This window comes from Mus caroli, chromosome 4, assembly GCF_900094665.2.
Source record: "Mus caroli chromosome 4, CAROLI_EIJ_v1.1, whole genome shotgun sequence".
NCBI classification, from domain to species: Eukaryota; Metazoa; Chordata; class Mammalia; order Rodentia; family Muridae; genus Mus; species Mus caroli.
The window spans coordinates 121,955,468-121,970,090 of record NC_034573.1 but is presented as its reverse complement, the minus strand read 5'-3'; the positions used below and the strand labels follow the sequence as shown (position 1 = coordinate 121,970,090).

The window sequence follows — 14,623 nt, the reverse complement described above, 5'->3', positions numbered from 1 at the left end:
TTCTTTATTTATTATATGTAAGTACACTGTAGCTGTCTTCAGACACCCTCTGGTGCCAGATCTCGTTACGAATGGTTGTGAGCCACCATGTGGTTGCTGGGATTTGACTCAGGACCTCAGGAAGAGCAGTCAGTTCTCTTAACCACTGAGCCATCACTCCAGCCCCTACAAAGCTCCTCTTGCCTCTAGGATTAAAAGTGTGTGCCACTATGCCAGATCCACATTGACTTTTTTGAGTTGGGTTCACACTGTGTAACTGGGTTGGAACTCACTGTGAGGATGAGGTTCAAACGCAAAGATCTTAACTCACACCCACTAGTGCTGGGTTTAAAAAGTCTGTCTGCCTGCCCGTAGAGTCATTGTAAAAAAAAAAAATATATATATATATATGAGGATGTTTTTAACACAGAAATGCTCAGAATAGCCTGGAGGTGGTGATGCACACCTTTAATCCCAGCACTTGGAAGGCAGAGGCAGGCTGATCTCTGAATTCAAGGACATCCTGGTCTACAGAGTGAGTTCCAGGCCAGCCAGGGCTATGGAGAGAAATCTTAACTCAAAAAAAAAAAAAAAAGGAAGGAGGAAAGAGAGAAATGCTTAGGATAATGTGTTGCAAGAAGATAGATCAAGCCGGGCGTGGTGGCGCACGCCTTTAATCCCAGCACTCGGGAGGCAGAGGCAGGCAGATTTCTGAGTTCGAGACCAGCCTGGTCTACAGAGTGAGTTCCAGGACAGCCAGAGCTATACAGAGAAGCCCTGTTTGGAAAAAAAAACAAAAAAAAGAAGATAGATCAAGAACCTGCTGCTTCACCAAGTTTCTTAGAGCCAGGTTTGCCCCCACCCCACCCCTGCCCCGCCCCCATCCCCCAACACAGTTCCCAGACTCTGGACATTTCCATTCTTCAGGATTTCCATGTGTGGCCAGGCCCCTGCTGCTGTCTCTCTGTCCATATCTGCTGTCACTCACTGCCAAGCAGCTGTCTTGACCATTTCAGAGCCGCAGGACTGGCTGCTTGAACCTCTGGCCCTCTCTTTAGGACAATAATGGTGTGATCGGGTTGTTGGAGCCCATGAAGAAGAGCATGGTACCTGTTCAAGTACAGCTGGATGCGCCCGTGGTAAAGGTGGCCTCGGGTAAGTGTTGGGCACCCGGGGCAGGAGCTGGCTGGCATCGTTCAGCCTTGGGTCTTAGACAGGCCCTTCCTGTGCCCCCTCTCGCCTCAGGGAAGTGTTGGGCACCCGGGGCAGGAGCTGGCTGGCATTGTTCAGACTTGGGTCTTAGGCCCTGCCTGTGCCCGCAGGGAACGACCACTTGGTGATGCTCACGAACGATGGCGACCTCTATACCTTGGGTTGTGGGGAGCAAGGTCAGCTGGGCCGTGTACCTGAATTATTTGCCAACCGAGGTGGCCGTCAGGGCCTTGGTAAGTGGCTTTGGTACCTCTGTGGGAGGATTTGGTAAGCCATCCCTGGTGAAATTGAAAGGCAGGTGGGATTCTGTGTTGGCTTATATCCAGCGTTGGTTAAAATCAGGCCTTACGCATGGTGTTGTACACCTTTAAAATCAGCACTCGGGAGGCAGAGAGGCATGTGACTCTCTTGAGTTTGAGGCCAGCCTGGTATACATACTGAGTTCTAGACCAGCCAGTAAATAATCTGGAGGGGATGGGGCTCTAACTTTGGGGACTGATCCCTTATCTCCCTGCCCCTAATTGGTAACTGTGAAGAGAAATGTCTTGGTTAGAAAAATGTCTGGCACAGGCTAAGTTCCCCTAAGCTTCTTTCTCATGTCAAGAGTGAAATTTTTGAGCAGGGTGTTTGATCAGGAGGCCAATCAAGGGTGACCCTGATTAGCCTCCTTCAGAAAATACCCCGTGTCTGTCACTGACCCTGGCTTCCTCTATACTTACAGAGCGACTCCTGGTCCCCAGATGTGTGCTGCTGAAATCCAGGGGGACCCGGGGCCGTGTGCGGTTCCAGGATGCCTTCTGTGGCGCCTATTTCACTTTTGCCATCTCCCGAGAGGGCCACGTGTATGGCTTTGGCCTCTCCAACTATCACCAGCTCGGTGAGTCCTCCTCAGACCTGACTCAGTGCATGGATTCCAGTAACGGGATAGTCTGACCCCTCGGAGCTGTGGTGGAGTATAAGGTGGCATTGCTGGGGATGGCAGGGAAGCTTCTGGAACTCTGTCCCCCTTGACAACAGGGACTCCAGGCACTGGATCTTGCTTCATTCCTCAAAACTTGACATCCTTCAAGAATTCCACCAAGTCCTGGGTGGGCTTCTCCGGGGGCCAGCATCACACAGTCTGCATGGATTCCGAAGGTAGGACTCCCATGTCTTCTGCATCTTCAGACAGTAGTCCCTAAGAGCCGCCTCACTAGGATCGTGGTTTGGGCCAGACATAGATTTGCATCCATGAGGATGTCCTGGTGCTTCCCAGTATGAAGGCACAGGGGAGTTGTGTAGAGTCCTTTACCTCCCGTGGTGTGCATGCATCTTGCTTAGCACGTGCCCTCTGCTATGGTCTCTCCTTCCTCCCACAGGGAAGGCGTACAGCCTGGGCCGGGCTGAGTACGGGCGCCTGGGCCTTGGGGAGGATGCTGAGGAGAAGAGCATGCCCACCCTCATTTCCCGGCTGCCCGTGGTCTCCTCGGTGGCCTGTGGGGCTTCTGTGGGGTATGCTGTGTCGAAGGATGGTAAGTGGGGCTCCTCAGACCTGGTTGGGTTTTGGAAAGTGGGGGGTCATGATATCTAGCAAATTCCTTGGCGTGTTGTATCTCCTGTCACAGGGAGTCAGTTGCAGTGTTAGAGATGACACAGTTTTGACACTGACTCTCAGACGCTCTGGCATGTTTTTGCTTTTGTTTTTGAGAACAGGGTCTCACCATGTAGACCAGGCTAGCCTGGAACTTATGGAAGTCCACCTGCCTCTGCCTCTGCCTTCTGAGTGCAGGGATCAAAGATCTGTTCCATCATGCTTGGCTCATGAATTTTTTTTTTAATGTCTATGTTGTTTTACCTACGTGTATGTCTATTTACTATGTATGTACTTGGTGCCTACAGAGGCCAGAAGAGGGCACCAGATCCCCTGGGACTGGAGTTAATGATGGTTGTGAGCTACCATGTGGGTCCTGGCCAGTCCAGCAGAAGAGGGTGTGGACATATAGCAGCCAAAGCCTGAGAAAGGTGCATAGCCAGGAAACCTTCAGTTTTCAGGCTGGCTAAGATGTCTGTGCTTATCTGGAAGGACTTCCTCATGAAGTGGAGTTTGCACTGCACCATGGAGGTTCAGTCCTCTGTGAAAGCAGGGATGGGATTGGAAGGGGGGATGTGGGGGGCACACACTTAGTCCCAGTACTCAGGAGGCAGAGTTGTGCACATCTCTGTGAGTTTGAAGCCAGCCTTGTCTAGATAGTGAGTTCTGGGCCAGCCAAGGCTACATAATGAGACCTGACAAAAACAAAAACATACCAGAGGGTGGCATATCAAACCCAAGAGCATCCTGAGCAGAGTAAAGGTGGCTGGTTTCAAGAACAGAGATTCAGGACGTAGCCCCTGGGTGCTGTGCCTGGGGGTAAGAGAATGCAAAGGAGGGGAGCATAAGCTCCCTGGCTTTCCAGGGACCTTGAACTCTTGGGCTGGGACCTTGCCAGACTGCTATTGGTCAAGGCTAAAATTTACCACCATGTCCCTGCATCTCCTGGTGTGGAAACGCAGGGCTGCAGACCCCAAAGACAGCTGCTTCTATTTCTGTCCCTTGCAGGTCGTGTTTTTGCCTGGGGCATGGGCACCAACTACCAGCTGGGCACCGGGCAGGATGAAGATGCCTGGAGTCCTGTGGAAATGACTGGCAAACAGCTGGAGAACCGTGTGGTGTTAACTGTGTCCAGTGGGGGCCAGCACACGGTCTTACTAGTTAAGGACAAGGCACAGAGCTGATGAAGTCTTTGTGGGCCTGGCTTCTGGCCCCAGCCCAGCTTCACAGAACAGGAAAACAGCCAGCTACAGATTCCAACCCTGAACAGATATCATCTCCTGTCTTTTCCCAGCACCACAGCAGAATCCTTTTTCTTCTGTTTTGTCTGTTCTCTTTCTAGAAACATACTGGTACTTGTGGGATGTGTGGGGATGGGAGGAGGATCTCAGAAGGATCTTTGCTTACCAGAGGCTTACTTTATTAGACCTTTCCCCCACCCCCCTTTGATACTCTGCTTCCTGTGGTCCTAGCTGGCACTGGCTCATTACCTACAAAACCCAAACCGGTAGCTTAAGACTACATGCAACATCCTGCCCCGGGGTTTTGCTGCCCAGACTCTGAAAAGTTGGGACTCCGTGAAGCCCTGCTTACCATGAGCCTCTCTTTCTGTTCCTAACAGTAGTTTACAAGGGCACAGATGGTTTGTATTGTCATCGGATCCAGTTGTCATGGACCCATGCCTGGGGAGATCTGGACAAAGGCTTTACAAGGCTCTGGGTGACCTAAGCCAAATATTTGGCTCTAAACAGGTGTCCATGGGCAAAAACACTGACCCACTTGAAAAAAACCAACGTCCTCCCAAAAGCACAAAGCACCCCAGTATCCCTTGGGTGTCACCTGTCCCTTCCCCATCAGCCTTTCTGCCATAGAGGACTGAATAGCCATGCTGGGCTCGGCTGGGCAGTCAAGGCAGGGTATTGGGAAAGGGGTGGGAGTTGTTTTATAACAGCGCTGAGGGAGGAGTGGAGGGGCGGAGGCTGGTCCTAAGGAAAGTAACAGTGGCTGAGAAAATAGTTTTGAATTTTTTTTAATTGTATAATATTTTGGAGGGGAGAATAAAATCTTGTAACACTTTGAATAAACTTAGAGTTTTGTAAAATGGGCTTTGTTTTTATGCATGTCCCTGGAGTCGCTTTGTTGTCTTTAAAAGAACCCCTGCTTATGAGCCTGTCTTTGTTAGGGTTATGGCTGATACATCCAATCCAGTCTGGAGAAGACAAGAGGTGTTTGAGATAGTTGTGCAGTAGAAACCACTGCAGTTGCTTCATGGTCGTGAGGCGGGGTAGCTTGTTAAGTGGGCTCTCCGCGTAGCCCACACTGACAACCTGGTCTTCCTGCCTCAGCCTCGTGAGTGCTGAAATCAAGGCCTGGCTTTGGGGTGGAATTTTTAAATCCTAAACCAGGGGTTTTTGCTTTTGTCCCTGTCTGATCTAGAACTCACAAATCTAGCTGCATCTGCTTCTTGAGTTTTTGTCTTGTTTCATTTTTGATTTAAGTAATGTAACTACCACACCTGGCCCAAATTCCAGTTTTTTGGTTTTTCAAGACAGGGTTTCTCTGTGTAGCCTTGGCTGTCCTGGAACTCACTTTATAGTGCACCACCGTGCCCGGCCTCCAGTTTTTAAGTATAGCGCATTACTAGAAGTTCTTACTGATTTGCCTGCATTTTCGACCACTGGCGTATTTAAACCTTTTCCTTGGGGATTGTGTGGCACATCTATTCACCCTCGGTAGGGAGCCCAAAACATGAAATTACAGATCCCAACAAAGTCTCATTTGGTGAACCAGTGAACTTTATTGGGCTTACTTACTGGGGCAGAGGTGACACAACTTACCCAGCATGGGTGACAGCTCACTGTGCAGCTTAGGAAGTCAGAGCTCCCTTTCTAAGTGACCCTGGTTTAGAATTCAGGCAGCTGGTCGGTCGAGGTCTGAGAGGGACTCTGCCTTTATTGCTTACTCTGGGGGGCAGGGGCTCCCAATTGGTCCGTTTCAGACTCTGAGTGGGGTGGGTGGGTCCTGATTGGTCCGTTTCAGAGGCCTTTCCCTGCAGGATGGAGAGATGGCTCTGGTCTGATTAAGAGCACTAGTTGCACTTGACTAATTGCACTTGTAGAGGACCCAGGTTCAATTCTCAGCACCCAAATGGTGCTACACAACGATACTAACTCCAATCTCGTGGGGTCCAAAGCATTCTGCAGTCTCTGAAAACCATTTTTCTTTTTCTACATTTGTGTGTACATGTGTGTTTGTGGGGTTCAGTGCAATGCACTTTTTTTTACCTGCTGAGCCATCTAACCAACGCTTTAGCATTATTCATACAGTAACAGAAGGGAACAGGAAATTTGTACTCATAGTTGGCCTCTGGTTTTCAGACTTGAGTTCTTGGCTTGGGGATCTTTCTACAGCTTGGAGTTAAAGGATTTAGGATGAACTTGTTTGTCAGAACCAATCTGAACGCACAGGACCTTCCCACTCTGCTAAGTTGGCTACCAACTGGATGTTGAAGCATGGATACACCCACCTTAGGAGCTCTCAAAAACCAAGTTTACTGAGGGTTCTGTAAAGGTACCATCTGTGCTTTGTGGTAAAGTCTTGGTGAATTGGATTAGAATAATAAAAGGGGAAGGAGCCAGGGTTGGTGACCTTCACTTGTAAAACTAGCACTTAGGAAGCTGAAGCAAGATTGCCAAGAGTTTACAGCCAGCCTAGATTATATAGCTTGTACCAGGGAGCAACATGAAACCTTGTCTCAAGGCAAAAAAAATAAAGTGTGGGGCTGGAGCCAAGGCTCAGCCGTTAAGGAAGGAATACTTTGAGAAGACTGGCGTTCATTAAACAAACAAACAAACAAACAAACAAACAGGCAGAAGCAAGTAGATCTGACTAGAGACAGACAAACAGGTCAACAAGGACTACATAGAAACCATGCCGATGCCGACGCTCCCCACCCCCAAATACACACAAAACGATGGACTTTGAGTGTACCATCAAGAACGGTCCTTTCGTTCTCTCCACCTCAGGGCTTTAAGAAAATGAAGCCAAAAAAAAAAAAAAAAAAAAAAAAAGCCGGGCGTGGTGGCGCACGCCTTTAGTCCCAGCACTCGGGAGGCAAAGGCAGGCGGATTTCTGAGTTCGAGGCCAGCCTGGTCTACAAAGTGAGTGCCAGGACAGCCAGGGCTACACAGAGAAACCCTGTCTCGAAAAACCAAAAAAAAAAAAAAAAAAAGAAGAAGAATCCCACTACATCTTCCAAAAAGTCCTCGCTGGGATGCAGGGCAAGAGGACTGCTGTGCGGCCGCGGCTCCTCCATAGTCCCTCGGAAGCTTATCCTCCGCGCTCCCAGAGGAGTTTCCGTCACTAACTGTCCTTCCGTTCTTATGCTTGGAATTCCCTACAGAGAGCAAACCTTAACTCTCTAATCATAGACGCATTTGCGCGGTTTTATTAAGGAGCGGGCAGTCCGCCCTACAGAGACTCTCTTCAGAGCCAGTGCCAGCTAGGCTTCCTGTGCCCCAGCTCAGGCCACGCCCCTATCCCGTGGAAGCCACGCCCTAGCCTGTGGAAGCCACGCCCCCTGGGGGGCCGGAAGCGGCGGACAGGTCAGAGGAAAACCCGGATCGCTCTGGCCGCCGAGGCAGCGTGTGCGCAGGAGGTGCCGCAGGCGTAGGCTCCGGGCCGGCCGGGTCGCGCAGACTGGCGCGGTTGCGCGCCACAGGCACTCAGGGTCCCCGCCCGGGTACGGGATGGCGGCCAGCCTATGGATGGGAGACGTGAGTCAGGGTCGCCCCTGCTCTGAAGGGAACAAGAGGGTCTCGAGTCGTAGGGGGAGGAAGGGCCTGAGAGCGGAGGGCCTTCGGATCCCAGAAGGGTGGCCGTGAACAGGAAGGGGTTTGGTGACAGAGGGAAGCCAGGTGGGGTGTGGTGGCCAATGCCTTACTCCCTGCCCTTGGCGAGGCAGGAGGATCGTCACCAGTTCGAGACTCCATAGTGAGTTCTAGGCCAGCTTGGGCTTCGTAGCGAGGCCTGCTCACCCAGGCTTTGAAAGTGGAGTCTGGACATCAGAATGAAGATTTCTCAGATGCTGACCCTATGGGGTAGAGCGTCTGGAATCCCCCTTTCCAGTTTGGAAAGATTTGGAGTGGGATGATTTGGGGGGGTGGAGTGGGAGGAACCCCAAGAATTGTTTCTAGGATCGGAAACACAGGGAGTTATATAAAGGGGAGCTATTTTATTTGTTTTTTTTTTCTTTTGTTGTTGTATTTGAGATGGGGGTCCTTCATATAGTTCTGTCTGTCCTGGAACTCATTATGTAGACTCACAGACTCCACCTGCCATTGCCTCCCTAGTGCTGGGATTAAGGGTGTGTGCCACGCCTCCCAGCAAGGGGAGCGATTTGAAGTAAAGGAGTTGGTTGGGACCGTTCCCCCTTGCGTGGTAGGAAGCTTGGCTCTCTAGTGCTGTGGAGGGGGTCCAGGACGGAGTGGGAGTGGCTCCACCCCTTACGGGGCTCCCGACCATGGGCCTGAGCCTCTCCTCTCTGCTCTGGTTTTTATGCAGCTGGAACCCTACATGGATGAGAACTTCATCTCTAGAGCCTTTGCCACCATGGGGGAGACCGTGATGAGCGTCAAAATTATCCGAAACCGCCTCACTGGGTACACCTCCCTTTTCATCTTTCCCGTTCTCGATTAATAGAGCCTGCTGCCACTGTCATTCAAGGGGATAGACCATCCCTAGCAGTAGTGAAAGTACCATGGAGGGTGGCTTACAGAGCGGAAGCGTTGAGTATTTCAGGTGTTGAGTATCCCAGTGATTCAGGGCAGGATGCTGGAACCTATTTTTGAAAACTATTGTGTGATCTTTGCTAAGTTACTGTGTGTTTCATTTAGCTTTAGTTTATTTTGCTCTTCGCTGATACAAAGTCTTCCTGTAGTAATGTAGGCTGACCTCGATCTTATGACAACCCTGCCTCCCAAGTGCCACAACCACAAGGTGTGCCAGCAATCCTGGCTCTTTTTGTTTATTTGTTTGTTAAATATTTATTTTATACACTGTCACTTTCTTCACATATACCAGAAGAGGGCATTGGATCCCATTACAGATGGTTGTGAGCCACCATGTGGTTGCTGGGAATTGAACTCAGGATCTCTAGAAGAGCAGTCTTAACCACTGAGCAATCTCTATTACCCCTCTTGATTTTTGTTGTTGTTATTGTTGTTTTTATTTATTTTTACATTTGATTACGTTTGTTTATTATGTATGTGGGGAGAAGGGTATGCAAGAGTGCAGTGCCCATGGAGGCCAGTGGTGTCAGATTCTGTGATATTCCCCTCCGTGGTTGCTGAATACCAAACTGAGGTCCCTTGGAAGAGCAGTACAAAACTCATAACTGCTGAACCAGATCTCTTTTATATAGTTTTGAGTATGTGTGACCTCACACACACTCCTCCCCCTCCCCCCCCCCCCCCCCCCCCCGCCCCGCAAGAAATTAGGAGCATTTAGAAGTACAAGGTTGGGGTGGACAGTGAGGTGCCCAGCAGGTACAAGCACTTGCCTCGTAAGCCTGTTGACCTGAGTTGGAGACCTTGGATCCATGATAACATTGCATAGAATTCTCAAATAGTTGCTGGGTTGTAGTGCATGCATGTCTTTCACCCCAGTATTGGGAGCCACAACAAGCCAGAGCTAACATGGTGAAATCCTGCCTCAAAAAAGCAAAGATTTAGCCGGGCGTGGTGGCGCACACCTTTAATCCTAGCACTCGGGAGGTAGAGGCAGGCAAATTTCTGAATTCGAGGCCAGCCTGATCTACAAAGTGAGTTTCAGGACAGCCAGGGCTATACAGAGAAACCCTGTCTCGAAAAACAAAACAAAAAAAAGCAAAGATTTCTCAAATAATTAATATAGATATTAAAGAATTTTAAGATCTGGACATGGTAGGACATGCCTTTAATCCCAGCACTCTGGAGGCAGAAGTTGAGGTAGGTAGATCTCTGTGAGTTCAAAGCCAACGCAGCCTACGTATTGAGTTCTGGGACTGCCAGGAATCCAGAGTGAGGACCTGTCTCAAACAAATAGTGTAGAAGACAGGGTCTCATTTTCAGGACTGGCATTGAACTGGAGGCAGTCCTCTAGCCTCAGCTTCTAAACTTGAGAATCTAAAGTGTTCTGACTACAGGCAGGTGCCATCATCCTGAATTCCAGACTTATAACATACAAAGCCAACCTTTTGCTTTTCCCGTGACACCCCCCTGCCCCTTAAAACTGAACAAAGAATCAGTGGCCTTTTGTATACTAGGCAGATGCCTTAATATGGACTGTTAATTTTTGTTTTGTTTGGCTTTTCAAGACAGGGATTCTTTGTGTAGCCCTGGCCATCCTGAAACTTGGTCTGTGACTGGGCTGGCCTGGAATTTACAGAAATCCGCCTGCCTCTGACTCTTGAGTGCTGGGATCAAAGGTGTGCGCCACCACTGCCCAGCTTAATGTAGACTTTTTGAGTAGGTAAAAGTCAGTACCTTCTTGATTAATTTATTCTGGTATTTTCTCTGGGGCTATTCTTAATTTCTTGTAAGCTAGACAAAGGATCTAAAGGGTCAAGTGGGTCACATTAAGGGTTTTTGGCAGTATTTCATCACAGGTAATGTGACATATACATAATAAGTGGTTATTAAATCAGTCAGGGACTGGCCAGATTGACTGTTCTTGTACTTAAAGTTATTTCTGATTTGGAATATAGAGTGAAATAAAAATAGTGTGGTTCTATCAGAAAAAAACAGTTTTTGAAAACCATTTTTTTCAAGCTGGGTTGTGGGGCACACGCCTTTGGTTCCAGCACTTAGAAGGCAGGGGCAGGTGGATCTCTGTGAGTTTAAAGCCAGCCTGGTCTACAGAGTGAGTTATAGGACAACTAGAGCTATATAGTAAGATCCTGTTTTAACAGAAAAGAAGAGAGAGGAAAAAAAAAACAAAGAAAGAAGCCTTTTTTTTTCCTCTCCTCAGGCTGAAATGTACCTGGGCATCCTTATCGCTCTTTCTCTGCTTGCTTCCAGAATCCCAGCTGGCTACTGCTTTGTGGAATTTGCAGATTTGGCTACAGCCGAGAAGTGTTTGCATAAAATTAATGGGAAACCCCTTCCGGGAGCCACTCCTGTAAGGACACTTGGATGATGATGGCCTTGCCATTTTGGTTATCTTTAACTACTACCACATAGTGAATTGCCCTGGACACATACAGCTTTGCATTTAATCCTGTAGCCCCTGCACCGTAGGTTCTGTTAGCTTTCATCAACAGGAACCAGAAGCTCAGGGAGCTGCAGTGACTTGCTGAAGGCAATGCAGGTAGTAAGTGACAGGGCCAGGATTCAGACGGAAGACGGCTCTCCTCCAAAACCCAGGCCCTTTCCAGTCTTCAGCACTGCCTTTATGACAGAAGACTCAGAAACCGGGCTGGGATGTAGCTCAGTGGCACAGTGTTTGCCTAGCATGTCCAAGGCCCTGAGTTCAATCCCCAGCCAACACTCTTTAAGTCTTTTGCCTGATTGAGACTCTGGAACAGGCTGGTAGCAGCAAGGACACATCTCAAGAGGGTTACATTCTGCTCTTCCCACAGTTACTTAGCTTACAGCTGCCACACCTGGGCTCATAGAACCATGGAGCTGGCAGTGCCCTTCACGGTCAACCGTGCAACCCCTTCATTTTATACGGGAGAAAAGCTGAGGCTTAGAGAGGGGGAGATGTTTTGGCCAAGGTAATTTATTTCAGTTTTCTTCAAATATTGTTTGACTTTGGAAAGATCCTTCTCTGTTTTAATTTGTTCATGTGTTTTTAAATTTCCAGGCAAAACGTTTTAAACTGAATTATGCCACTTATGGGAAACAACCAGACAATAGGTGAGTAAGGAGCCACCCAAATGTAGGTCAAGCCTCCCTCAGTATGTGTCTAGACACAGGCACAAGATGTCACGGTGCCTGTTACTGCCATAGGACGGTGGAGAGTTTAACCTGCTGTAATTTGCTGCCTTCTGAAGGACACTGTCCCACTCCCTGGCCTCCATTGTGCCAAGGCAATGCCTTTCCTTCTTTGGATGGCACAGGACACAGTCTCATGTGTTCCAGACTGGCCTCAGGCTCCCTGTGTAGTCAAGGATGACCTTAAATTCTAATCCGCTTCTTCCATCTTCCTTCCATGTGCTGCGATTAATATGTGTGCTTCCCCCACCCCCCACCCCTCCCCATGTCAGTGCTCCTGAGTGAGCCCTGCACTTTGTGCTTGGAAAGTGTCTTAGTCACTGTTCTAATTTTGTGATGAGAGCACTGTGACTAACGTGACTTTTGTTTTGTTTTGTTTTTTGAGACAGGGTTTCTCTGTGTAGCCCTGGCTGTCCTGGAACTCACTTTGTAGACCAGGCTGGCCTCAAACTCAGAAATCTGCCTGCCTCTGCCTCTGCCTCCCGAGTGCTGGGATTAAAGGCGTGCGCCACCACGCCCGGCCCAACGTGACTCTTAACTGGACTTAGAGTTTCAGAGGTTTAGTCCATTGTCATGGCAGGGAGCGTGGCAGCAGGCATTGCTGGAGAGTAGCTGAGTAGACGGACTTGGCATGGCACACTTCTGTTATGGAGGCCACCTCCTGGTCCTTCTAATCCTATCAGAGACTAAGCATGCACAGACTGCGCCATGGGGAGCGGGGAACCTTTCTTATTTGAACTACTACAGGAGACAAAGAGTACCCTCAGCTCTCCTACTTGTTTGTTTACTGGGGTTTTTTGGGGTTTTTTTTTTTTTTTTTTTTTTGGTTTTTTGGTTTTGTTTGTTTGTTTGTTTTTGAGACAGGGTTTCTCTGTATCCCAGGCAGTCCTGGAACTCACTCTGTAGACCAGGGTAGTCTCACACTTAGAGACCTGCCTGCCTCTGCCTCCCAAGTTCTTGGAGTAAAAGCATGCACCATTGCCCCCTGGAATTACTTTTTGTTTTATGGAGGGTGTCATTCTGTAGCCCACACTGACCTAGTCATTAGGTTGCCCAGACTGGCCTCAGCTCACAGCAGCCCTCCTTATGCTGTGGGTGTGTACCACCATGCCTAACAGGGCTGTGTCATCTTTCTGGTCCTTCCCCAGCCTTCCATCCCATTAACTTTCCAGGTTTTGAATTTTCAATGGCTGTCTGGAAGTATTTGTCTACAGAGTTAGGAATTTAACAGTCCAGGCAGGACCAGGCAGTCCAGTTTTGCATTTCCACATTGGAAGCAGTCCTGCCCGTGTCACAGAGCTTCAGCCCCATCGCAGCCTTTAGAGACAGCACTGTGGTCAGGCTTGGTGGCTCTCTGCCAGCCCTGCTCTCAGCACTTGGGAGGTAGAAACAAGAGGAAGATGGCAAGTTGGAGGTCATCGTGATCTACATAGTGAGTTCGAGGCTAGCCAGGGCCATAGAGTGAGACCCTCATTCAGAAAAAAATTGAGTTGCTCTCCATAGGCTAAATAGTTTTCAGAAATTCTTAAGACGGTTTCCCCGATGCTTTCCAAGCTAGTTATGCGTTGGCTGCAGGAGAGTGTATTGTTCCTGCAGAGCTCCACTCTTCAGAATGTGTTCATGGTTGTGTGCAAGGAGCAGCCTCACAAGTGCTCATTAAAACGTGTGTGATGTGGAGCTGTGGAGAGGAATCCCAGACAGCCTGATAATAGAAAGCGGGTCGGTTATAATACATTCATTTACTAGACTGCTCACAAGTCATGTTCTAGACCTGACATCATGGTGTTGACGATATGGCTGTGTTGCCTAGGCTGACCGCAGACTCCTACTGTAGCCCCTGATGGCCTGAGATTTACAGGGGAAATTCACTGCATCCAATTTGGGCATTATATGAGAACTAAAAATAGCAAAATGAAATGTAATGGATCATACTGGAGTTTTGTAAGTTCAAAAGAAATGACGGGGCTGGGGGGTGTAGCTCACTGGGCAGAATGTTTACACAAGGAGTCCTGGGTTCAAAGCCCAGCACCAAGTAAAATGGCATAGAGACGCACATTTATAATCCTAGCACATGGGAGGTGGGGGCAGGTAGATCAGGCGTTCTAGGTCATCCTAAGCAAACTATGGAGTTTGAGCTAGCCTGACGTATATGAGAGTGTTTCAAAAAGCAGACAATGGGCTAGAGAGATGGCTCAGCAGTTAGGAGAAGGTCTTGCCCTGGTAGAGCTCCTTTCCACCATGTGTATAGGCATGGAGGCAAGGTCTCATGTAAACAAGGCCAACTTTGAACTTGCTGTACACCTGAAGGGGACCTTGAACTTGTGAATCCTCCTGACTCCCAGGGCGTGAGCTACCATACCTGTCCACTAATTTTATTTTTCTTTGTGAGTTTTTATTTGTTGTATTTTTGTGTTGTTTTGTTTATTTATTTTGGCTTTTTGAGACAGAGTTTCTCTGTATAGTCCTGGCTCTCCTGAAACTCACTCTGTAGACCAGGCTGGCCTTGAACTCAGAGAGGTCTGCCCACCATTGACTAATTGGTGCTGGGATCAAAGGTGTGTGCCACCACTGCCCAGCTTCTTTGCGAGTTGTTATATTCTAATTTTTCACAAAGAATATGTATCATGCTTGAAATGCTAAAATAAGACCTGGTAGCACAAGACAAAAACTGAATCTCACACAAAATACATTTGTAAACATTTCTAGAAAAAGTTTGTTGGCCAAACTCCAGCAGAGTTTGAGCATTTCATCCTGACTAAGTTTTAGTTCTTTAGGAGATAAAGGTCTTGTTTTATTTTATCGTTACATTTATCATGTTTAGCCTTTTTTTTTTTTTTTTTTTTTTTTTTTTTTTTTTTTTGACAGTGTCCTTTGCCTTACAGAACCT

The 14,623-nt window shown here is 48.4% G+C and overlaps 2 protein-coding genes across 7 annotated transcripts in view; both read left to right on the top strand.

Annotated features, from left to right (window-relative positions):
- The window catches only part of Rcc1 (regulator of chromosome condensation 1), a 20,929-nt gene extending 16,064 nt beyond the window's left edge, over positions 1 to 4,865 (top strand). For all 5 annotated transcript variants that reach the window (XM_021160801.2, XM_021160804.2, XM_021160805.1 and 2 more), the window contains 6 exons: positions 1,038 to 1,134; positions 1,302 to 1,424; positions 1,913 to 2,068; positions 2,209 to 2,328; positions 2,550 to 2,702; positions 3,770 to 4,865. In XM_021160801.2, coding sequence (XP_021016460.1) covers positions 1,038 to 1,134; positions 1,302 to 1,424; positions 1,913 to 2,068; positions 2,209 to 2,328; positions 2,550 to 2,702; positions 3,770 to 3,945 — 825 coding nt within the window. In that variant the 3' untranslated portion in view covers positions 3,946 to 4,865. The remainder of the gene's footprint in view (positions 1 to 1,037; positions 1,135 to 1,301; positions 1,425 to 1,912; positions 2,069 to 2,208; positions 2,329 to 2,549; positions 2,703 to 3,769) is intronic.
- A 2,491-nt stretch (positions 4,866 to 7,356) lies between these two features.
- Trnau1ap (tRNA selenocysteine 1 associated protein 1) overlaps positions 7,357 to 14,623 on the top strand; it is an 18,175-nt gene continuing 10,908 nt past the window's right edge. The window contains exons 1-4 of one of the 2 annotated variants that reach the window (XM_021160488.2): positions 7,357 to 7,536; positions 8,324 to 8,421; positions 10,819 to 10,918; positions 11,606 to 11,658. In XM_021160488.2, coding sequence (XP_021016147.1) covers positions 7,510 to 7,536; positions 8,324 to 8,421; positions 10,819 to 10,918; positions 11,606 to 11,658 — 278 coding nt within the window. In that variant the 5' untranslated portion in view covers positions 7,357 to 7,509. The remainder of the gene's footprint in view (positions 7,537 to 8,323; positions 8,422 to 10,818; positions 10,919 to 11,605; positions 11,659 to 14,623) is intronic. The other variant, XM_021160490.2, reaches the window with a different exon arrangement.